We start from the raw sequence: 25612 nt of genomic DNA on the forward strand, positions 1-25612 counted from the left end.
ATGTACGGGTATATAACAACCTCATGAATCCATGGACCCTGCATGTCAGCAGGGGTATTGTTCAAGCTGGTGGAGGCTCTGTAATGGTGTGGGACGTGTGTATCAGGAGCGATGTGGGACCTCTGATATGTCTAGATACGACTCTGATAGATAACACGTACGTAAGCACCCTGTCTGGTCATCTGCATCCGTTCCTGTCCATTTTGCACTCCGACGGTCTTGGACAATTCCAGCAGTACAATGTGACAACTCATACGTCCAGAATTGCTACAGAGTGGCTCCAGGAACACTATTCTGAGTTTAAACACTTTATCTGGCCACCAAACTCCCTAGACGTGGACATTATTTAGCATATCTTGGATGCCCTGCAACATGCATTCAGAAGAGATCTCCACCCCCTCGAACTCTTACGGTTTTATGGACAGCCCTGCAGTATTCATGATGTCAGTTCCCTCCAGCACTACTTCAGAGATTATTCGAGTCCATGCTACGTCGTTTTGTGGCACTTCTGCCACATGTACGTGTGTCGAGCGGATGGACGTGTTTGGGTATGGAGACAACCTCATAATCCATGGACCCTGCATATCCGCATTAGGCAGGTGCACCTTTAGTCTTCGGCTCTTCATTGTATAAGGCGTAGTTAGAACAAGTTTAATATCAGATAACATGTGTTCTGCTGCTGTACACCCAAAAAAGCATTGTCATTTACTAACCGTTGTTGTGTAATTCTGACCAAGAGTCACAGGCTAGTGTTGCCGCTATTTAGTTACAGTAACTGTTAAGCAGTAGTTCTTGATTCTGGCCTGTAAAATTTTCTGAGCTACTCGAAAATTATTTCAAACAAAGTACGCTAAAGTTGGTGGCTTATTCAGCTATGGCAGTTGGGTAGTAATTGAAAGATTTTCTTCAAGTTTTAAGTATTTCCGGCTGTTGAATTAAGGAAGTGTTATTTTATTGTAAGTGGGTGTTACCTGTATTTGTACCTATATATATTTGTTGTGTTACAGGTAGCTTATTTATTGCGCTGAAAAAGACTTGAAACTATAAGCGCTTACATGGATGCCGTGGTGTACGCCATAGTAAACAAAGCTGGTTTGCAGTGAACAGACTGTCACTGGGTCTTAATATTGTACATGAGAGCTTGCTGTTCTGTCTGGAAATTACACTTATAAACCTGAATTTGTCTTTTTTTGTAAGAAAATCTTTTAAACAGTGAAGATTTATGATTTTAAAATTCATGCGCTATTATTATCTGTAGAATTTATTTAAATAGCTTAAAGTTTTTAATAATCATTTTAATAACTGCTTTTGGTTGGAGTTGTATTTAATTGAAATCGTTCTGGTCAAGATTATTGTTTCCTATTGTCCATAACGGATATGTTTTACTATAGAAGGTCTCTGTTTCCTCACTCTGGGTTTTTATATCTTTTAAATAAATGTGTTTGAATTATTATGGTTTTTATTAACGCCCAGCATCTTACCACTCCAGAGGCTAGCTCCCTACCATTTCTAAATGGAAAAAATTATAGGGAGAAATCTGACAAAACTTGTAAAATTTTGAGTTTTTTCGGGGGCCCTTAAGTTAGTATTGGATTCTCGAGGTCCAAAACTTGGCTTATTCCCTACTCACCATCTAAATACAACGTAACTAAAAGTTCACAAAATTCGAACCTGTTGTGGGACCCAATATACCTACACCATATTTTCCAATTTCTAGTGTATCTGAAAGGTTTCGGAAAACTATTTCAAATGTCTGAACGTGATCATGTTCAACTGACTGCTTTTACGGAGACAAGAGAACAGCTGAAAGGCTTGTTAGAAGGAGAGTAGCACGTGAGTCCTACCTTACGGTGTTTACACCGCAAAAATTGTTTTGTCACCATGCCTTTAAATTTTAGCACATTCCTCAGATATTTTTGCGTAACATTTCAATGCTAGTATCAGTTACCGTTTATTTATAATTTTACTCGTCTTTTTAAGACTTATGGCTACCGTTAAAATCCTGTATTCCCATTTTGAAAAGAGAGGAAAAAACCTATTCTTGCTTCAATATCTTTGTTGATACGAGAGTTAAGAGGTTTAAATATACAACAAAATGTGCAATCATTCGCCGAAGACTTCGTTTCAGGACTATATTCTGCACGTGCAAAGACACAGTTCCTTCCTTTTTTATCTTCAGATTTAACTTGAATCTGCTGCTTCCTGATAAGCTCGACTTGACTTGTCGAACCGTATAGATTACATTATCTGATAAAAGTGTCCGGGCACCTGTATGCACCCCTGAGTTCACATCTCACGAGAGACGGTCCCGTCATTATAAAAGGAGGCAGAGAGTAGGGCCTATTATGATGTCAGAGGAGAAGCTGCAACAGCAGAATGGGACGGCAAGGAGAAGTCAGAGACTTCGAATGTGGAGTAGTCGTTGGACATCATCTCAGTAACAGATCCATCAGGGGTATTTTCACCCATCTACAGCCACCCAGCTCATTGGTTGGTGTCCGCAGCTCGTGGTCTCGCGGTAGCGTTCTCGCTTCCCGAGCACGGGGTCCCGGGTTCGATTCCCGGCGGGGTCAGGGATTTTCTCTGCCTCGTGATGACTGGGTGTTGTGTGTTGTCCTTAGGTTAGTTAGGTTTAAGTAGTTCTAAGTTCTAGGGCACTGATGACCATAGCTGTTAAGTCCCATAGTGCTCAGAGCCATTTGAACCATTTGAACCATTGGTTGGTTATGTGATGGTGAAGTGGAAAGTGAGGGAATAACCATTTCTAAATCAAGACCAGGCTGACCTCGTGATGGACGGAGGCCGTCGAGTATTGCTGAGTATCCTTGCAAAAAAATCGCATGAAATCAGCGGAAAGAACAACTCGTGAGATCCAAAGTAGTACCAACAGTCCAGCTAGCACAATGCTGTGCGTAGAGGTTGAAAATGAAAGCGTGCTATACACCTCTACCGTCAATGCTAAGCGACACTTCAGCTGTAAGGAGCGACGCTATTGGAGAGTGGATGATTGCAAACGTGATCTGAAGTGATGAATCACGCTATATACTATGTCAATCCGATGGAATGGTTTAGGTTAGGCGCATGCCAGGAGAACAGTATCGTCCGCAGCTCGTGGTTGTGCGGTAGCGTTCTCGCTTCCCACGCCCGGGTTCGCGGGTTCGATTCCCGGCGGGGTCAGGGATTTTCTCTGCCTCGTGATGGCTGGGGATTGTGTGCTGTCCTTAGGTTAGTTAGGTTTAAGTAGTTCTAAGTTCTAGGGGACTGATGACCATAGATGTTAAGTCCCATAGTGCTCAGAGCCAATTGAACCATTTTAGAACAGTATCTGCCATCATGTGGAGTGCTAGTAGTGAAGTAGGAAGAGATGGTACTATGGTATGGAGGTAGTTTCGTGACTAGAGTGCGGTTCTGTAATTGTGCTTAAGTTAACGCTAAATGCGAAAGTATTTGAGCGCTTTTTACAGCATTGTGTATTGTATACAGTAGAGGAAAAATTCGATGCTTGCGTGTATCAGCATGATAAGGTATCCTGTCATAAAGAAGCAGCTATGAAGCAACGGTTTGTGGACAAAAACATTCCTGAAGTGGACTGGTCTGCCCATAGTCCCAATTTTAATGCACTGAAACACCTTTGGAATAAGTCAGAAGGTCGACTTGGCTCCAGACCCTAGTGTCGTATATCAGTACCATTTCTGGTTTCGGCTCTAGATGGTTGATTGGTTGGTTTTGGGCAGGGGTCCAAACAGCAAGGTACCATCGGGTTAGGGAAGGATGGAGAAGGAAGCGGGTCGTGCCCTTTGAAAGGAACCATCCCGGCATTTGCCTGAAGCGATTTAGGGAAATCACGGGAAACCTAAATCTGGATGGCCGGACGCGAGTTTGAACCGTCGCCCTCCCGAATGCGAGTCTCTCGGTAGCTCTTGATGAATAATGGGTTACGATTCCTCTACAGACATGCAGAAACCTAACTGAAACTGTCCCCCTCAGAGTAGAAGCCGTGAAATTTGATGGGTGGACACAGTCCGTATTAATTTCCACTATTAGGTGTCCAGATACTCTCGATCAGGCAGTGTTCTTGGGGTGCTGAGGCGAGAAGCAAGTGCGACTGGACCCACCTGCTGCCGGAAGAGGACGCCCTTGTTGGCGAGCGCCTTGGCCAGCGCCATGCTCTGCTGGAAGTGGACGTTGTCGTCGGCGGTGCCGTGCACCAGGTAGAACATCTTGTCGCGCAGCAGCTCGGCGCGCCGGCTCACGTCCGCCTCCTCGTAGCCCTTGTAGTTGCCCGTCTCGTTGGGCAGGCCCATGTAGCGCTCCGTGTACGCCGAGTCTACAAACCGACAACAACAACAACGTGTGACGTATGGCGAATGTGGCAGCAGGCGCAAGTGCGTTCGCAGGCTCGCAACAGCGAAACCAGACAGTACCATTAGTAGCGACCGAAAATGGCGTACGAGGTATTCAGCTACCCCTACCGGTGTGGTTATATGTAATCCGCAACGCTATATCTGGTCTTCAAAAACCACGTGCAAGATTTTTAAATTCTCTCGCTCGCTCTGTCCTACGGAAGAATGAACAAGACCTTTCTTATAGGAAATATAATGTATTTAAATTTTGTACTACGGTTCGTTTTCGAGGTATTCAAGAAACACGTACAAACATGGCTTTCAAATGCACCTGCACCCAAACATCCTTCCTTCATTGGTGAGGATTTCTAATACGTTGTTTATGGCACTCCCTCCTACCACAGCACAAAAATTTCCGACTACACGGACGGTTCCCAATATTCGTCCATTTTCGGTCTTTGCTCATTGAACTGTTACGGTACCAGCAGAGTCGACTATAGCAACGTTTAAGGGCGCCAAACAGAGTTTCTGGCTCAGGACATGTACCCCGGTTGCTTTAGCTGAAACGCATGGTGCAAAACGTTGTTCATGAATGGCTAAGCTCGTACAGTTCCAATGTGTTTCCTTCAGCATTCGAAATGCTTAAGCGATGTTGGTGTCTTTTTTTTATAAATACGGCCACCAATCGTTGAGGTCAAGGATTTCATCTTCTTGTGCTATAAATACTGCCTTGTCTATTTGTTTATATTAACTATTTTTTACATATACTTCTTAGGAATGTAAACTCTGTCGTGTTTCTTTGTAGCACGTTTTATTATGCCGAATGTTCTATAACAATCAAAGATCTATGGCCTCTGACAGGAAAATAATGAACAGTATCCTGAAACTTTTCTGATTTAGTCAGACCTAGACAGAAACGTTTGACAGCATAATTCCTGTTTTGTCCAGGGCAGACTCAGAAAACACATGTAAAGTTTTGGAGTTTGCAGGAAAATAATTTTCCATTTAATGGTATAGGAACGTACACACTTCATTAGCATATTTCTTTGCATCTCTTTTGGTGTAGAAGTAAATAACAGAACTGTTATCCTTCAGATTTCAAAATGTTCAGATCTGTGTGAATTCCTAAGGGGCCAAACTGCTAAGGTCATTGGTCCCTAGACTTATACACTATTTAAACTAACCTATGCTAAGAACAACACACACACACCCATGCCCGAGGGAGGACTCGAACCTCCGGCGGGAGGGGCCGCGCAATTCGTGACATTGTGCCTCTAACCGCGCGACCACTGCACGCGGCCCTTCAGATTTATTACACATAAAATGATCTCAGATAACTGACTCAAGTGAAACATTTCTTGCACTGGGTTGCATGGCACAGGCACGTTCTGCATGAAGTCGAATGCGAGTCCCTACGCCACGTCGTCTGTGACAGTTAGTCGTCTACGCTTCAGTAGCTCCTTGTAGAAATTCTGGCTTCTACATTTGTCACTGTACAGTTTCCCCTATGCCACCCATTTAACGGACTCGGGCAGGTTAGCTGATTTCAGTTTAGTCTGCAGCTCCTGACGTGTGCTGGAGACAGCAATTTGGTCTTACAAACTTGAATTTAAAATTATTATTGAAGTGTGATAAATGGAGAAATATTTAACTATTGTTCCGGGATGAGAGATTTTAAAAAGATTGTACATCATCTTTACATTTACTTCTGAGTGCAGATATTTTATTTCTTTTCCTCCACAGTGTTAATGAAATGATGTGATCATAAATGTCTTTGCAGGTATCTTCAGGAATTGGATGGGACTTTTTGTCGAAATAGATGTCGTTTTGTGGTTTGGAGCCTGAGATAAAGAGTGAACCTAATCTGAAAACTGTTTTCTGTGGTATACAGCGAAGGTTTGTGAAAGCTTTTTTGCAAATTGCTATGCCGTTTGAGCAATGCAGTAAATAGAACTTAAAGCTTGCTCTTCTTTGTTTTGAATGTTCAGTATCATCAGAGCGGCACTCTATGTCAAAAGCTTCCAAGAGCGGCTGTAGGTGAAGTTCTTGTTCACTTTTCCTGTTAAACTCAGAAATTTTGATAGAATACCCAGTTGATCAATTTTTGTGAACTTCAGGTAACATTTCCGGAGCTTGCATTCTCATACTGGAGGAACGATTTTTCCTCATCAATTACGTTACGTGAACAACTAAAGTACGTCTGCCCTCTCCATATCTTCTCTTTCCTAATATTACACTTCCACTTTTCAGGTATTTACTTTCACTTCTTACATTCATCTAGAAAATTTAGCTCCTTGTTTTGCGTGTTCCGACTCCACAGTTTTGCTAAATACACTCCTGGAAATGGAAAAAAGAACACATTGACACCGGTGTGTCAGACCCACCATACTTGCTCCGGACACTGCGAGAGGGCTGTGCAAGCAATGATCACACGCACGGCACAGCGGACACACCAGGAACCGCGGTGTTGGCCGTCGAATGGCGCTAGCTGCGCAGCATTTGTGCACCGCCGCCGTCAGTGTCAGCCAGTTTGCCGTGGCATACGGAGCTCCATCGCAGTCTTTAACACTGGTAGCATGCCGCGACAGCGTGGACGTGAACCGTATGTGCAGTTGACGGACTTTGAGCGAGGGCGTATAGTGGGCATGCGGGAGGCCGGGTGGACGTACCGCCGAATTGTTCAACACGTGGGGCGTGAGGTCTCCACAGTACATCGATGTTGTCGCCAGTGGTCGGCGGAAGGTGCACGTGCCCGTCGACCTGGGACCGGACCGCAGCGACGCACGGATGCACGCCAAGACCGTAGGATCCTACGCAGTGCCGTAGGGGACCGCACCGCCACTTCCCAGCAAATTAGGGACACTGTTGCTCCTGGGGTATCGGCGAGGACCATTCGCAACCGTCTCCATGAAGCTGGGCTACGGTCCCGCACACCGTTAGGCCGTCTTCCGCTCACGCCCCAACATCGTGCAGCCCGCCTCCAGTGGTGTCGCGACAGGCGTGAATGGAGGGACGAATGGAGACGTGTCGTCTTCAGCGATGAGAGTAGCTTCTGCCTTGGTGCCAATGATGGTCGTATGCGTGTTTGGCGCCGTGCAGGTGAGCGCCACAATCAGGACTGCATACGACTGAGGCACACAGGGCCAACACCCGGCATCATGGTGTGGGGAGCGATCTCCTACACTGGCCGTACACCACTGGTGATCGTCGAGGGGACACTGAATAGTGCACGGTACATCCAAACCGTCATCGAACCCATCGTTCTACTTGCTGTTCCAACAGGACAATGCACGTCCGCATGTATCCCGTGCCACCCAACGTGCTCTAGAAGGTGTAAGTCAACTACCCTGGCCAGCAAGATCTCCGGATCTGTCCTCCCTTGAGCATGTTTGGGACTGGATGAAGCGTCGTCTCACGCGGTCTGCACGTCCAGCACGAACGCTGGTCCAACTGAGGCGCCAGGTGGAAATGGCATGGCAAGCCGTTCCACAGGACTGCATCCAGCATCTGTACGATCGTCTCCATGGGAGAATAGCAGCCTGCATTGCTGCGAAAGGTGGATATACACTGTACTAGTGCCGACATTGTGCATGCTCTGTTGCCTGTGTCTATGTGCCTGTGGTTCTGTCAGTGTGATCATGTGATGTATCTGACCCCAGGAATGTGTCAATAAAGTTTCCCCTTCCTGGGACAATGAATTCACGGTGTTCTTATTTCAATTTCCAGGAGTGTAGTTCCAGCAAACCCTGCATAATATTACACTGAGATGACAAAAATCATGGGACAGCGATATGCACAAATGCAGATGTCGGTGGTACCGCGTGCACAACGTATAAAAGGGCAGTGCATTGCTCGAGCTGTCCATTGCACTCAGGTGATGCATGTGAAAATGTTTCCGACCTGATTCTGGCCGCCCGATAGGAGTTAACAGACTTCGAACGCAAAGTGGTGGTTGGAGCTAGACGCGTGGGACATTCCATTTGGAAAATCATTCAGTATTCCGAGATCGACAGTGACAAGAATGTGCTGACGATACAAAATTCAATTATTTCTTATCACGGACAACGAAGAGACTGGCGGCCTTCGCCTAACGACCGAGAACAGCGGCGTTTGCGCAACGTTGTCAGTGCTAACAGGTAAGCCACACTGCGTGCATTAACCGCAGATATACTATGTGATCAATAGTATCCTGAAACACCTAAAAACGTACGTTTATCATATTAGGTGCCTTGTGCTGCCACCTCCATATCAGCGACCTCAGTAGGCATTAGACATCGTGAGAGAGCAGAATGGGGCGCTCCGCGGAACTCACGGACTTCGAACGTGGTCAGGTGGTTGGGTGTCACTTGTGTCATGTCTGTACGCGAGATGTCCACACGCCTAAACATACCTAGGTCCACTGTTTCCGATGTGATAGTGAAGTGGAAACTTGAAAGGACACCTACAGCACAAAAGCGTACAGGCCGACCTCGTCTGTTGACTGACAGAGACCGCCGACAGATGAAGAGGGTCGTAATGTGTAATAGGCAGACATCTACCCAGACCATCACACAGGAATTGCAAACTGCATCAGGATCCACTGCAATTACAATGACAGTTAGGTGGGAAGTAAGAAAACTTGGATTTCATGGTCAAGCGGCCGCTCATAAGCCACACATCACGCCGGTAAATGCCAAACGACGCCTCGCTTGGTGTAAGGTGCGTAAGCATTGAACGATTGAACAGTGGAAAAACGTTGTGTGGAGTGACGAATCACGGTACACAATGTGGCGATCCGATAGCAGGGTGTGGGTATGGCGAATGCCCCCGGTGAACGTCATCTGCCAGCGCGTGTAGCGCCAACAGGAAAATTCGGAGGAAGTGGTGTTTTGGTGTGGTCGTATTTTTCGTGGAGAGGTCTTGCACCCCCCTTGTTGCTTTGCGTGGCAGTATCACAGCACAGGCCTACACGGATGTTTTAAGCACTTTCTAGCTTGCCACTGTTGAAGAGCAATTCGGGGATGGCGTTTGTATTTTCCAACACGATCGAACACCTGTTCATAATGCACGGCCTTTGGTTACACGACAGTAACATCCCTGTAATGGACTGGCCTGCACAGTGTCCTGATCTGAGCCGGCCAGTGTGGCCACGCGGTTAAAGGCGCTTCAGTCTGGAACCGCGCGACCGCTACGGTCGCAGGTTCGAATCCTGCCTCGGGCATGGATGTGTGTGATGTCCTTAGGTTAGTTAGGTTTAAGTAGTTCTAAGTTCTAGGGGACTCATGACCTCAGATGTTATGTCCCATAGTGCTCAGAGACATTTTGTCCTGATCTGAATCCTACAGAACACATTTGGGATGTTTTGGAAAGCCGACTACCTGCCAGGCCTCACCGACCGACATCGATACTTCTCCTCAGTGAAGCACTCCGTGAAGGATAGGCTGCCATTCCCCAACAAACCTTCCAGCATCTGATTGAACGTATGCCTACCAAAGTGGAAGCTGCCATCAAGGCTAGGGGTGGGCCAACAAAATATTTAATTCCAACATTACTGATGGAGGACGCCACAAACCTGTAAGTCATTATCAGCCAGGTGTCCGGTGGTTGTTATCCCATATTCTATCAATGTGGAGCATACGAGGAACTTGTCCTTTGGGACTGGGTGGCGAAATTTTGCGTTAATTGGTTACGGCAGCAGACGACTGACGCGAGCGTCTTTGCTAACAGCACGACATCAACTGCAGCGTCTCTCCTGGGCTCACGACCTCATCGGCTGGATCCTAGATGACTGGAAAACTGTGGCAGGGATGACAGTGTGCCATGTCACTGGCTCACATTTGTTCGCAACTGGTTTTAAGAACATATTGGACAGTTCGAGCGATTGATTTGCGTACACAGATGTCCCGACAAGAGTCCCATCGAACATTTATGGGACATAATCGAGCGGTCAGTTCGTGCACAAAATCCTGCACGCAACACTTTCGCAATTATGGAGGCTATAGTGGCAGAATTATTCAGTATTTCTGCAGTGAACTTCCAACGACTTGTTGACTCCATGGCACTTAGAGATACTGCACTACGCTTACGAAAAGGAGGTCCGAACCCATGACTTTTGTCACCTTAGTGTACAAATCGCATATAATAAACTCTGTGAGATGGAAAATGTACATACCGATATTTGTATTCCGCAGTCGAGATACTTTCCGCTGCTCTCTGTCCCAAATCGACCAGATTCTAATCTTATCTGGCTTTCCGAGAGCCAGTGCTTTGCTTTAAACGTACGCTGTCAATGCTTTGCTTTAAACATACACTGTCATAAATCCCTCCCTTGAAATAGTAATGACACTAGTAAATGTTCCTGGCCAAGAACGTCCTTTTTCTTTGTTTTTGCCTGCCTTTTATGTCATACTTGCCTATCTGCCACTTATCATTTTGTTCCTATGGTAGCAGAATTTCTTTATTTCGCGGTTGTCAATTGTAATGTTGGATATATCACTGATCTCATTTTTGCTACTGCTTAATTAGCTCATGAAAGCTTAGCTGCAGGCATGAAACTAGTGTTTACTTCTGCCGAAAGGATTAAACTAATACAGTGAGCGGTGATATACCCGCAGTTGATTGTGGAGGACAAAAAACGTTTTTTACGTTCAGATGATTGACATTCGACTTACGCGAATATCACGCTACGTTGCGTTTATCGTAGATCTAAGGAAAACTACGCATAAGAGGAAGTTGAAGCTGGGGGAAGTCTCGTCTTAGCTTTTTCCTTACATGAAAACTGTTACGTCTTGGTGCCACAGAGCGGAGTTTTATGGTTTATCTAGCAAAGACTATTATATTATGAGCTTTGTCTTCTAAAACACTGGGGAAAATTGGGACTTCGCTGCAGGAACAGTTACATCTCAAACGACTCCCAAAGTCCGAGACTATGAGTTTCACTGACAATATGTGAGGCCATCTAAAACAGCACACCGCCCACACAGTCTGTCCGACGTGGATCTGTTGATGTGGAACTACTGACAAGTAACGAGAGTCTCACAACGAAACCCTTGCCAGTTCCTTTCATAAAGACGTCACAGCCTTTTACATCTACATCTACATAAATACTCCCCACGTCACTGTACAGTACGTGGTGGAGGGTACCCTGTACGAGTAGTAGTGATTTCCTTTCCTGTTCTACTCGTAAACAGAGCGAAGGAAAAACTACTGTTTATATACCTCCGTATGAGCCCTAACTTCTTGTATGTTAGCCGGCCGCGGTAGTCTCGCGGTTCTAGGCGCGCAGTCCGGAACCGCGCGACTGCTACGGTCGCAGGTTCGAATCCTGCCTCGGGCATGGATGTGTGTGATGTCGTTAGGTTAGTTAGGTTTAACTAGTTCTAAGTTCTAGGGGACTGATGACCTAAGATGTTAAGTCCCATAGTGCTCAGAACCATTTGAACCATTTTTTCTTGTATGTTAACTTCATGGTCCTTACGAGCAATGTATCTTGGAGGCAATAGAATCGTTTGACAGCTTCAAATTCCGGTTCTCTAAACTTTCTCAATAGTGTTCCTCGAAAAGAACGTCGCCTTCCCTCCAAGGACTCCCATTTGAGTTCTCGAAGCAGCTCCGTAACAGTTACGTGTAGTTCGAACGTACCGGTAAAGAATCTAGCAGCCCACTTCTGAATTGCTTCGATGTCTTCCTGCAATCCGGCCTGGTACGGATCCGAAACACACTAGCAGTGCTCATGAATAGGTCGCAACAGCATCCTATATGCGGTCTCCTTTACAGGTGAACTACACTTTCCTAAAATTCTCCCAATAAACCGAAGTCGACCATTCGCCCTCCCTCCCACAGTTCCCACACGCTCGTTCCGCCTCATATCGCTTTGCAACGTTACCCCCAGGTATTTCAACGACTTGACTGTGTCAAGCAGGACACTAGTAATGCCGTAGCCCAACATTACAGATTTGTTCTTCCTACTCATCTGCAATAACTTACATTTTTTCTACTTTTAGAACTAGCTGCCATTGATAACACCAACTAGAAATTTTGTGTAAGTGATCTTTTACCCTTCTACAGTCACACAGCTTCAACACCTTACCGTACACTACTGCATCATCAGCAAACAACCGCAGATTGCTCTCACCCTGTCCACCAGATCATTTATGTGTATAGAAAATAATAGCGGTCCCATCACACTTCCCTGCAGCAGTGCTGACAATACCCCTGTCTCTGATGAAGACTCGCTGTACTGGGTTCTATTACTAACGAAGTCTTAAAGTCACTCACATAACTGGGAAGCTATTCCCTATGTTCGTACCTTCGTTAACAGCCTGCAATGGGGCACCGCGTCAAATGCTTTCCGAATCTCTAGAAACATGGATTCTGCCTGTTACCTTTCACATGACACCATCTGTACTGTTCAACAGTTGTGGCAATGTTAGTTAGGTAAGCCCATCCACTACAGCAAGGTCGTACCACATCGTAACCGCAAAATCAGTTTTTAATTGACCTGGGCCCAAAATGTGTTTGGAAATCGACAAGCGGCTCTGCACTGTTAAGTCGAAATGACGACTTTTTCTTCTTTGGGACGGTCCACTGGAACAGCGTTTTTTTCGTTCAGCTTACTAGACAGAAGAAGAAAAAGAAATTGTATATTAACAGCCGGCCCTGACAAAACTCTACCATCTGGTGAGCAAGATGAATGAGACAGGCGAAGTACTCTCAGACTTCAAGAAGAATATAATTCCAATCCCAAAGAAAACAGGTGTTGACAGATGTGAAAATTACTGAACTATCAGTTTAATAAGTCACAGATGCAAAATACTAACGCGAATTCTTTACAGACGAATGGAAAAACTGATAGAAGCCGACCTCGGAGACGATCAGTTTGGATTCCGTAGAAATATTGGAGCACGTGAAGCAACACTGACTTTACGACTTATCTTAGAAGAAAGATTAAGGAAAGGCAAACCTAGGTTTCTAGCATTTGTAGACTTAGAGAAAGCTTTTGACAATATTGATTGGAATACTCTCTTTGAAATTCTGAAGGTGGCAGGGGTAAAATGCAGGGAACGAAAGGCTACTTACAATTTGTACAGAAACCAGATGGCAGTTATGAGAGTCGAGGGGCATGAAAGGGAAGCAGTGGTTGGAAAGGGAGTGAGACAGGGTTGTAGCCTCTCCCCGATGTTATTCAATCTGTATACTGAGCAAGCAGTAAAGGAAACAAAAGAAAAATTCGGAGTAGGAATTAAAATCCATGGAGAAGAAATAAAAACTTTGAGGTTCGCCGATGACATTGTAATTCTATCGGTGACAGCAAAGGACTTGGAAGAGCAGTTGAACTGAGTGGACAGTGTCTTAACAGGAGAATATAAGATGAACATCAACAAAAGCAAAACGAGGATAATGGAATGTAGTCGAATTAAGTCGGGTGATGCTGAGGGAATTAGATTAGGAAATGAGACATTTAAAGTAGTAAATGAGTTTTGCTATTTGGGGAGCAAAATAACTGATGATGGTCGAAGTAGAGAGGATATAAAATGTAGACTGGGAATGGCAAGGAAAGCGTTTCTGAAGAAGAGAAATTTGTTAGCATCGAGTATAGATTTAAGTGTCAGGAAGTCGTTTCTGAAAGTATTTGTATGGAGTGTAGCCATGTATGGAAGTGAAACATGGACAATAAATAGTTTGGACAAGAAGAGAATAGAAGCATTCGAAATGTGGTGCTACAGAAGAATGCTGAAGATTAGATGGGTAGGTCACATAACTAATGAGGAGGTATTGAATAGAATTGGGGAGAAGAGGAGTTTGTGGCACACTTGACAAGAACAAGGGAGCGGTTAGTAGGACATGTTTTGAGGCATCAAGGGATCACAAATTTAGCATTGGAAGGCAGGGAGGAGGGTAAAAATCGTAGAGGGAGACCAAGAGATGAATTTACTAAGCAGATTCAGAAGGATGTAGGTTGCAGTAAGTACTGGGAGATGAAGAAGCTTGCACAGGATAGAGTAGCATTGAGAGTTGCTTCAAACCAGTCTCAGGACTGAAGACCACCACAACAACAACAACAACATATTAACACATTTGGTAGCGAGGCAGAGAGAGACGCAGTGGTGCCGAGACGTGGCGTGCGAGGCGCAGACTCACCGTAGAGCTTCCACGTGGTGACGGGCGCCACGGAGATGCCGCAGTGGAAGACGTCCCGCTCGCGGTCCCTGGCGAGCGCCATGGCCGCCACGAAGCCGCCGTAGCTCCAGCCCCACACGGCCACGCGCCGCTTGTCCACGAAGTGCAGCGAGTCGCGCAGGTACCTGCCGGCACACACAGACGATCACGTCGATACGCTCAAAACTGCTTTCCAGCTAGAAGAAATTTTCGTTTGGTTGGTTGTTTGATTTGGGGGAAGGGACCAAACAACGAGCTCATCGGCCCCATCTGATGAAGGAAGGATGGGGAAAGAACTCGGCTGTGCCCTTTCAAAGTACCCATCCCGGCATTTGCCTGAAGCGATTTAGGAAAATCACGTAAAATCTAAATCAGGATGGACTAATGCGAGTTTGAACCGTCGTCCTCCAGAATGCGAGTCCAGTATGCTATCCATTTATCCACTGTGCCACCTCGCTCGTTAGAGATTTTCGTCTGAAACGATTAAACAGAATATAACAGAGAAAGGTGCCATAATATTTCAGACGTATTAATACACTGGACAAATAAGTGAAGCACGCACAAGTGGTGGAGGAAACGAAACGAAACTTCACTGGTTGAGAGTGTAAATTGTGTCCACTGTTCTAGTTCCAGTTTCAAAACGCTGTAGAGAGAGGACCTTAGCTCAGAATGGACGTCAAACTTGAACAGTATATTACTGAGGCAGGTACAAATGTCATGGAACAAAAAAAGTACGAACATTAACCAACAGATAGTGCTGTAGGCGTTTTAAAGTAAATGGGGTGGGTTACAAATGACAGATGAATCGCAATTCGACGGCTGTGGTATACCTTGCACATGACACCATCCGTACTGTTCAGTGAGCATGACTGCACAACTTCGGCCGTCAACAGTTGTTGTAATGTTATTAGGCAACACCATCTACCACGGCAAGGCAGTACCACATCGCATACGAAAAATCGGTTTTTAATGTCCTGGCGCCAAAAACCGCATAAAAAGCAAAATATTGGCTTTTAATTCTCTTAAGGTCTAAAACTGGATAAAAAACAAAATGGCATCGCTTTTCAATAGTTGTAAGACTTTCGCAAGATATGTTCAATATGCTGTCCACCGTTTTCGGCCACAAGTTGAAATCGAGTTCCACAAAGAATCGGAATGTCTCATGGATCGCGTTCAGAATGTATTGTGCAATGCATTCTCCAGTTCAGCTACGTTCGTAATTGTAGCACTGAACACAACTACTTTCAGATAACTCCACAGCTAGAAGTCACACAGATTAGGATCAGGTGACCTGGAAGGCCAGGCTGTAGGGAAAAAGCGGCTGATAATTTCAACATTTACGAAACGCCTCGACATCAGCCGCTTCATTGTCTGTGCGGAGGAGCGTCATCTTGCATGAATATGATCTTATCCACATATCCACGCTATTAACGGGTTGGAATACCGTTGGTGCGAAAAATACTCTCATAGCCTTTACTAGTGACAGTACAGGTAAACAGGACCAGTAGGGCTTGTCTCCTCGAAAAAATACGTCCCTTCGATAAACGATGCCGTCAGCACGCACAACACAGTCACCTTTGCAGAATTTAGTGGTAACGATTGACGTACGGGCATATTTTCCATTGCCCATATTCTGCAATTCTGCATATTCACATGTTCTTGGAGATGAAAATGTATTTGGTCTGCCCACACAATCTTCCATGGCCGTTCATTGTCCACTTCCATGTGAGCAAGAAATTCCAGAGCGAACGATAGTCTCGCTGGCAGGTCAGTAGTAAATAACTCCGTAATATGGGTGACTTTATACGGGTAGCAATGGAGGATGTTTCACAGGATTTCATGCACTGTCCTCGCAGGCATGTCCAATGTTCGGGCGATTCCCCGAATACTGCACACCACCGCTCGATCCATCCTGCAACACTGTGGCCACATGTTCCACATCTGCCAAACTGCATTTCAAAAGTACCTGTCCTTTAGGATTTTGTAATTATTTTCTCCAGACCAAGAGCAGACATCGAACTAATGACTTTTTTCTTAACCTTCAGTGTATGAACTTCTGCAGGGCTACTCGCGCGCAATAACTCTTCTTGTAAAAGAGCCTTACCAGCATAGCGCGATCCTTCATGGGGACAGTAACGTTGTGCTTCTTGGACGCAAAGTGAGGAACGCCCGTGTGGCCGGCCAGTGTAGCCGAGCGATTCTAGGCCCTACAGTCTGGAACCGCGCGATCGCTACGGTCGCAGGTTCGAATCCTGCCTCGGGCATGGATGTGTGTGATGTCCTTAGGTTAGTTAGGTTTAAGTAGTTCTAAGTTCTAGGGGACTGATGACCTCAGCAGTTAAGTCCCATAGTGCTCAGAGGCATTTGAACAACTTTTGAACGACCGTGTGCCACGCACCCATTGGTGTGCGTATTCTGACGCTTACAGCGCCATCTATTTGTTAAATTTTCGTTACGTTTTTTTGTTCCATGACGCTTCCCCGTGCACCAATAATACTTTGTTGAAATTTGACATGATTCTGAGCAATGGTTCACTTATTACAGCGTTTCGAAACTGGGACTTCAATTATGGACCGCTGTTTTTGATGTTATTTCTGTGATGTGAAAATCAAATTTGCACGAAAATGTAGCAGTGTGAGCCCACTTATCAGCACGACGTTGCAGGTCCTCTGTCCTCGCTGCATGCACTGATCTGGATGGGTAAGGTGGCATTAGGCTGCTGAATTCTATCCTGAGGCAAGCTGGCCCACAAATGTTGCATGTGGTCCTAGATATCATTGATACTGGTGCTGGAATGGAGTTATTAAGTTTGTGTGTCACCAGTAAAGGTATGCGGACTCACTCAGTGACTTCAATCTGGTCGTCGACCTCGACGGAACCGAGCCTCAGGTAGACCTCGTGCAGCAGTTGGTAGCCCTGCCCGCCTGAGCCGCGGCCGTCGATCTGCGCCACGATGAAGTCGCGGTTGCTGGCCAGGAACGTGCTCCAGTCCAGCTTCCAGCGCTCCGTCACCAGCTGCGTGCCCGGGCCGCCGTACCTGCAATGCGACGCACCGTTTCTGTGTTTATACATGTTCAGTCAAGAGTAGCCTGTTTGAAGGAATATTTTCAAGAGTAAGGTAATTAATACAATTCACTGAAGATCGCTATACTACACGTGTAGAAGTTAGTCAGTACAAGGACGTCGTAGGGACTGCAACTAGAAAGTGTGACAGATCCGTTCATGTTCTCTATGTTGTTGTTGTTGTTGTTGTCGTCTTCAGTCAGAAGCCTCCGTGATACTCTGTCACGTACAAACCAATTCGTTTCCGAATGTCTACTGTAACTAAATTCCCTCCAAAACGGAATCGGTGAGCCCATGAAGTCTCAGAATGTATCCTATCAACAGATTCCTTCTTCTAGTCAGGTAGTGCTACACATTGATTTTCGCAACAATTCTATTCAGTACTTTAGTTATATGCTCTACCTATCTAATCTTCAGCATTCTTCCTTGGCATCACTTCCTAAATCCTCTATTCTCTTCTTTTCTAAACTGTTTATATCGTCCATATTTCACTTCCATACATGCCTACACTCCATAGAAATACTTCCAGAAAACAATTCCTAACATTAAATTTACATTCTATGTTAACAAATTCCTCTTCCTCAGAAGGCTTTTCTTACCATTGCCAGGCTACATTTTATATCTTCTCGCGTGTACCTACATTTCTCCAGAACCCATCATCATTTACTTTGCTGCCCAAATAGCAAAAATTATATACTGCTTTAAGTCTCTAGTTTCCTAATCTAATTCCCTCAGCACCACTTGATTTAATTCGAGTACTTTCCATTATTCTTGTTTTGCTTTTGTTGATGTTCGTCTTATACCCCTATTCAAGACGTGTCCATTCTGTTCAACTGCTCTTCCAAGTCCTGACAGAATTACAATGCCATTTAAAACTCAAGGTTTTTACTCCTTCTCCCTGAACTTTAATTACTACTCCAAATTTTTCTTTGGTTTCCCTTACTGCTTGTTCAATGTACAGATGTAATAACATTGGGGATAGGAAAATAGTAGAACAGGAAGGGAAGATTAGTGCCCTTCAGGCTGAAGTAGATAGTGCTAGGGACGAACTGATGAGGTTAAGGGGGGAGGAGGGGGAAGACAGGTGGGTAGTGGTAGCAAGGATCAGGGGCCACAGAAAGAGATCAATATCAAACTGTTTCATCATTGGCACAAACAATACATTGCCTTGCTACCTCAGTCAGCTATGGAAGAGGCTCAAGTAGATGTATGTGTAGTCAGCATACAACAGACTTTCACTAGGAAACCAATTGTTGCAAAAAAAGTAGGAAGTAGGAAAGTTCTGTTGTTAGCTAGTAATCATGGAAGATGTGTGGGCCAGGTCTTGGAGGAAAAATTAGGTGATGTGTACCAGGTCACAAGTATTTTCAAGCCCATTGCATGTCTTAGCCAAGTGATAGAGGACGCAGGATCATTGTGCAAGGGTTTTACAAAGCAGGAGCATGTTGTGGTAGTGGTTGGAGCGGGAAACAGTACTGATAGGGATCAGCGCTACAATATTGAGTGTGATCTGGTAAAAATAGCATCTGCAACGAACCGTATAAATATTGGCTTGGTTCCTGCTTTCATACGGTATGACTGGCCACAATTGAACAACTCTGTCTGGAGGGTCAACATGGAGCTAGATAAGCCGCTTCAGGCAGCTACTTTGTCAGGCATAGATTTGGTTCCTGTTGATGGTATTGGTAGGTGGGACTTCACAAGACATGGCCTGCATCTCAACAGGAAAGGGAAGGGTAAACTGTCTGGGATGATAGCAAAATCTTTAAGGGGAGGACGCTGGAACTCATGGGAGTACTTTTTTAGGCTAAGATCAGTGTCCAATCATCCTACATACATTGAAATTAAGCTTAATGAGAAGTTCAGACAGGCAGGTACTGTTGTTGTTGTGGTCTTCAGTCCTGAGACTGGTTTGATGCAGCTCTCCGTGCTACTCTATCTTGTGCAAGCTTCTTCATCTCCCAGTATTTACTGCAACCTACATCCTTCTGAATCTGCTTAGTGTATTCATCTCTTGGTCTCCCTATACGATTTTTACCCTCCACGCTGCCCTCCAAATTCTAAATTTGTGATCCCTTGATGCCTTAGAACATGTCCTACTAACCGGTCCCTTCTTCTTGTCAAGTCGTGCCACAAACTCCTCCCCAATTCTATTCAATACCCCCTCATTAGTTATGTGATCTACCCATCTAATCTTCAGCACTCTCCTGTAGCACCACATTTCGAAAGCTTCTCTTCTGATCCAAACTATTTATCGTCTATGTTTCACTTCCATACATGGCTACACTCCGTACAAATACTTTCAGAAACGACTTCCTGACACGTAAATCTGTATTCGATGTTAACAAATTTCTCTTCTTCAGAAACGCTTTCCTTGCCATTGCCAGGCTACATCTTATATCCTCTCTACTTCGACCATCATCAGTTATTTTGCTCCCCAAATAGCAAAACTACTTTACTACTTTAAGTGTCTCATTTCCTAATCTAATTCCCTCAGCATCACCCGACTTTATTCGACTACATTCCATTATCCTCGTTTTGCTTTTGTTGATGTTCATCTTATATTCTCCTGTTAAGACACCGTCCATTCAGTTCAACTGCTCTTCCAAGTCCTTTGCTGTCACTGATAGAATTACAATGTCATCGGCGAACCTCAAAGTTTTTATTTCTGCTCCATGGATTTTAATACCTACTCCGAATTTTTCTTTTGTTTCCTTTACTGCTTGCTCAATATACAGATTAAATAACATCGGGGAGAGGCTACAACCCTGACTCACTCCCTTCCCAACCACTGCTTCCCTTTCATGCCCCTCGACTCTTATAACTGCCATCTGGTTTCTGTACAAATTGTATTTTACCCCTGCCACCTTTAGAATTTGAAAGAGAGTATTCCAGCCAACATTGTCAAAAGCTTGTTTTCAACTATTTTCGAAAAATAAGGATGATTTGTTTTGCTTCCTGTCAGACAAAGGGAAGCAAATTATTGTTTGTGGGGATTTCAACGTATATTTTGTGAAAGAGTCCAATAGAAAGCTTGACCTCGAAGTATTACATGGTTCTTCAATTTGACATCAGTTATTGATTTTCCTACTCAGGTGGTAGAGGAAAGCAGAATACTGATAGATTACGTTTCCATAGACCAAGATAAATTTAATCAAATAAAAACGTTTCGTGTTAAGTATGGTCTGTCTGATCATGATGCAGAGCTAGATACAATATATGATATAGCTCCTTACAGTAAAGCAAAACAGTCCTCTAAAATAGTGTTTTCCATTAACGATGTAACAATTCTAAATTTTAAGGAAAGCTTGGAACAGTTAGAATGGGATGAGGTGTACAGGGAACATAATGCTATTTTAAATTTTAACCTATTTCGTGATACCTTTGTGAGTATATTTGAAAACAGTTTGCCTAAGAAAACAGTGAAATATAATTGTAAGAAACCATGTAAAAAGCCATGGCTTACTAAAGGGGTAAAAATATGTTGTAAACAGAAAAGGGAACTGTATCTTATAGCTAGGAGGAGTAATGATCCAGAAACAGCGAAACATCATAAAAACTACATCACTGTATTAAGAAGAGTTATTAAAAATCCCAGAAGTATGTGCATTATGTCTGAGATTAGCACATCTGATAAGAAAATTTAAAAAATTTGGAATATTGTGAAAAGGGAAACATGGCAACCAAGAGCACAGGAAGACTATTTCTATCAAACTCAATGAAATGTTTGTTAACAAGAAGGCAGAACTAACAGCAGCTTACGATCTCCTTCTTGCTCAAGTGGATAATCCGCATGAGCTTCACTTGCAGATTGTGTGTAGTAGACCAGCTATGGATTCTTACGGAAAGAATAATTCAAGGGCGTACTCCATATTCACACACACACACACACAAACACTACTAAAGGTCAAATTCAGAGACGAAGACGTAATCTTCAGCAGTCGAAGTCCACGAGGTCGCCATCAGAAGTGAACGGAACTTCAGGGCTAGTTGTAGCCCCTAAATAGCTGTATCCAGCCAGTCAGGTTTTGGCGTAGTGATACTTCCTGCAGGCCGTGGCTCGAGCTCCCCCTGCAGGAAGTAGTGCTCGGAATGTCTGTTTCCATTATCTCGTATGCAAATAGCCGGTGTTTACCATGGTGGTTTTGGCACGCCTTGGATATAGACAACCCCGCTCCTGTGGTGTAATATGGGTTGCCGGCCCTCAGGCGCTACCTTGGCTCCGGCATAATACATATCTCTCAGTCTGACGTGTTGTACATAAGGAACTGACCACACGCGCGAGAACTATTTCCGGTAAGTGGCGAGTGAAAATGAAGTGTCTGGGATACTCACACTTGAACGACGAGCGGGTAGCTGGTGATCTCCTCCTCGCGCAGGCCGGGCGGCAGGTGGAGGCGCACCTGGGCGAAGTAGCCGCCCGAGATCTGCACGGCGAAGGTCTTGACCTGCGGCAGCGCCATCTTGGCGGCGCGCTCGAGCAGCCGCGTGTTGTTCTGCATGTGCAGCAGCAGGCGCGGCCCGCGGGTGGCGTACAGCCGCACCGTGGGCACGCCGGGGCCCAGGCATTCGAGCGCGAAGAAGGCCACGCTCGGGCTGAAGACGGCGTTGTGGAACAGGCACGGCCGCGACAGCAGCTCCATCACGTCCGGCCGCCCGGCTGTCCTGCGCACGCCGCTGTCTTAGCGCTCCCGCCCGCTGTTGCGCGCTTTATAAACGCACCCAGCTACAGCCAACATGCACAGAGTTTTCAAAAAGATGGACCCAATCACATTAATTTCTGAGGAAATTACAGTTTTCTGGAGACGTATGAGTTTCAACTTTACCTCTGATAAAGCCAGAAACTGAAACAATGAATTAAAATTTGTGCCACAGCCAGGACTTCAACCCGGGTCTTCTGCTTACTCAGCTGATGTGCTAACCACTACACCACCGTGGTACTGTGGCTGCCCCAACTGCATGGACTACCCTACTCCAACGCCTTCAGTTCACATCTTCAAACCATTTTCTCTTCTTAAAACGTCATGTTCTCATTCCTCGAAAATACTAAAGATTTAAGAAGGGGAAAATGGGCTGAAGGTGTGAAATGGAATTTGTTATTGCTTCTGCATCTACATCTACAATCTTACTCTGCAATTCACACTTAATTGCCTGGCAGAAGGTTTATCGAACCATTTTAATACTACTTCTCTACCATTCCACTTTCGAATGACGCGTGGGAGAAAGGAACACCTAAAGCTTTCCGTTCGAGCTCTGATTTCTCTTATTTTATTATGATGATCATTTCTCCCTACGTAGGTAGGTGTCAACAAAATATTTGCGCATTCGGAAGAGAAAGATGGTGATTGGAATTTCGTAAATAGATCTCGCCGCAAAGAAAACTACCTTTGCTTCAGTGACTGCCACCCCAACTCGCGTATCATATCAGGGACACCCTCACCGCTATTGCGCGATAACACGAAACGAGCTGCTCTTCTTTGCACTTTTTCGATGTCCTCCGTCAATCCTACCTAGTAAGGATCGCACACCGCGCAGCAATATTCCAGCAGAGGACGGACAAGTGTAATGTATGCTGTCTCTTTAGTGGGTTTGTCCTGCCAACAAAGCGCAGTGTTTGTTTCGCCTTCCCCACAATATTATCTATGTGGTCTTTCCAATTTAATTTGCTCGTAATTGTAATTCCTAGGTACTTAGTCGAATTGACAGCCTTTAGATTTGTGCGTTTTATCGTATACCCAAAATGTATCGGATTTCTTGTAGTAGCCATGTGAATAACCTCGCATTTTCTTTGTTTAGTGCAAATTGCGACTTTTCGCACAATTCAGAAATTCTCTCTAGATCATTTTGTAACAGGAATTGATTGTCTGATGGTTTTACTAGACGGTAAATTACAGCGTCATCTGCAAACAATCTAAGGGGGCTGCTCAGATTATCACCTAGATCATTTATGTAATTCAGGAGCAGCAGAGGGCCTATGACACTACCTTGCGGAACGCCAAATATCACTTCTGTTCTACTCCATGATTTACCGTCTATCACTACGAACTGTGACCTGTCTGAGAGGTTATCACGAATCCAGTCACACAACTGAGACGAAACTCCATATGCAAGCAATTTGATTGATAGTCGCTTGTGTGGAACGGTATCAAAAGCCTTCTGGAAATCTAGGAATATGGAATCGATCTGAGATCCCTTGTCGACAGCACTCATTACTTCATGGGATAAATGGGTAGCTGCGTTGCACAAGAGCGAAATTTTCTGAATCCGAGTTGGTTATGTATCAATAAGTCATTTTCTTCAAGGTGATTCATAATGTTCGAGTACAGTATATGGTCCAAAATTCTACTGCAAATTGAGGTCAGTGATATGGGTCTGCAGTTCAATGGGTTACTCCTATTTCCTTTCTTAAATAGTGGTGTGAACTGCGCTACCTTCCAGTCTTTATGAACAGATCTTTCGGCAAGTGAGTGGTTGTATATGATTGCTAAGAAAGGCGCTATTGTGTCTGCGTACTCTGAGAGGAACCTGATTGGTATACCATCTGGACCAGAAGACTTGCCATCCTTAAGTGATTTGAGTTGCTTCGAAACACCTAAGATATCTAATTTTATGTCACTCATGCTGACAGCTGTTCTGGTTTCGAATTCTAGAATATTTACTTCGTCTTCTTTCGTGAAGGAATTACGGAAAACTGTATTTAGCAACTCCGCTTTAGTGGCATCATCATCGGTAACATTTACGTCACTAATCCGCAGTGACGTTATTGACTGTTTTTTGCCGCTGGTGTACTTTGCATACGACCAGAATTTCTTTGGGTTTTCTACCATATTTTGAGGCAGTGTTTCACTGTGAAAACTATTAAAAGCAGTGACGTCCGCACTAACTTCCGAGCTTTCCTGAAACTCAGCCAGTCTTGGGACATTGGACTAGGGTAGTCCATGCAACTGTCGTACATACAATGCTACTGCGGCGCAGTAGTCAGCACGTCTGCATAGTAAGTAGACGACCTGGATACAAGACCCGGCTGTGGCAAAAATTTAAATTCATTGCTTCAGCTTCTACCCTTACCGAGAGTTGATTTCTATTTCACGAAATATTAATTACACTGCTGTCCAAAATCAAAACAATAAACCACTGTTTTCCCGTCCTGTGCCTAATTCATGATATAATCATACAAACTGTTAATCGACTGTTCGTACCATCGTGTTCTCTACGGAAGATGGCATTGCGGTCAACGGACAACCATGCCAACGATAACGTCAGGGCTCCTATGAAATGAGGCAGTGTTTGCCGGGTATTCCCACATCCACAATCGCTGTGTACACAGTCACAGACGTTGCAGTATGGCACAGACTCTCTTCAGTGGAGTGCCATAGGAAGACTAGAAGCAGGACAGTCAAAAACTGATGTAGCCCTATGGTTTAAAGTGAATCGTTCTGTTGCTTCTCGGATGTGGTGAAAGCTTATAGAGACCGAAAAAATGGTTCAAATGGCTCTAAGCCCAATGGGACTTAACATCTGAGGTCATCAGTCCCCTAGACATAGGACTACTTAAACCTGACTAACCTAACGATATCATACACATCCATGCCCGAGGCAGGATTCGAACCTGCGATCGTAGCAGTAGCGCGATTCCGGACTGAAGCGCCTAGAAACGATCGGCCACAGTGGTCGGCTATAGAAACCGAACTGTATTCCGAAGATTATGGCAGGGCCGACCATGTATGACTTCAGAAGAGAGGACCGTTATCTGGCTGTAAGTGCACGACGGTGCTACCTCAGTAATACACGGCAACCGGTGTATGCACTTTCAGCATCCACTTGGCGTGTTGTATCGAGGCAAATGGAGTGCAGAAGGCCTCGGCAGAGTGGCCTTTGTTGTCGGAGGCCTTCTGTATATCTACCTCTGACGCGTCTTCATAGAAGGGAACGTCTAGAGTGGACTCATTAACATGCCACTTGGGTGGTCGAACAGTGGGCCAGTGTTGTTTTCACAGATGAGTCCCGATTTAGCGTGGAGAGCGATTATTCATGGATTCGCATGTTGAGGGAACGTGGTAAAAGATTTC

At 44.9% G+C, this 25612-nt stretch overlaps 1 protein-coding gene across 1 annotated transcript in view; it reads right to left on the reverse strand.

Moving 5' to 3' along the window:
* The window catches only part of LOC126195557 (dipeptidyl aminopeptidase-like protein 6), a gene marked incomplete at its 5' end in the record, with an annotated part of 453479 nt that overhangs the window by 9841 nt on the left and 418026 nt on the right, over window positions 1-25612 (reverse strand). The window contains 4 exons of the mRNA XM_049934181.1: window positions 4116-4327; window positions 14463-14626; window positions 17323-17517; window positions 21879-22203. Of these exons, the coding sequence (XP_049790138.1) occupies window positions 4116-4327; window positions 14463-14626; window positions 17323-17517; window positions 21879-22203 (896 nt within the window). The remainder of the gene's footprint in view (window positions 1-4115; window positions 4328-14462; window positions 14627-17322; window positions 17518-21878; window positions 22204-25612) is intronic.

This window comes from Schistocerca nitens, chromosome 7 (assembly GCF_023898315.1).
Source record: "Schistocerca nitens isolate TAMUIC-IGC-003100 chromosome 7, iqSchNite1.1, whole genome shotgun sequence".
Classification (NCBI taxonomy): domain Eukaryota; kingdom Metazoa; phylum Arthropoda; class Insecta; order Orthoptera; family Acrididae; genus Schistocerca; species Schistocerca nitens.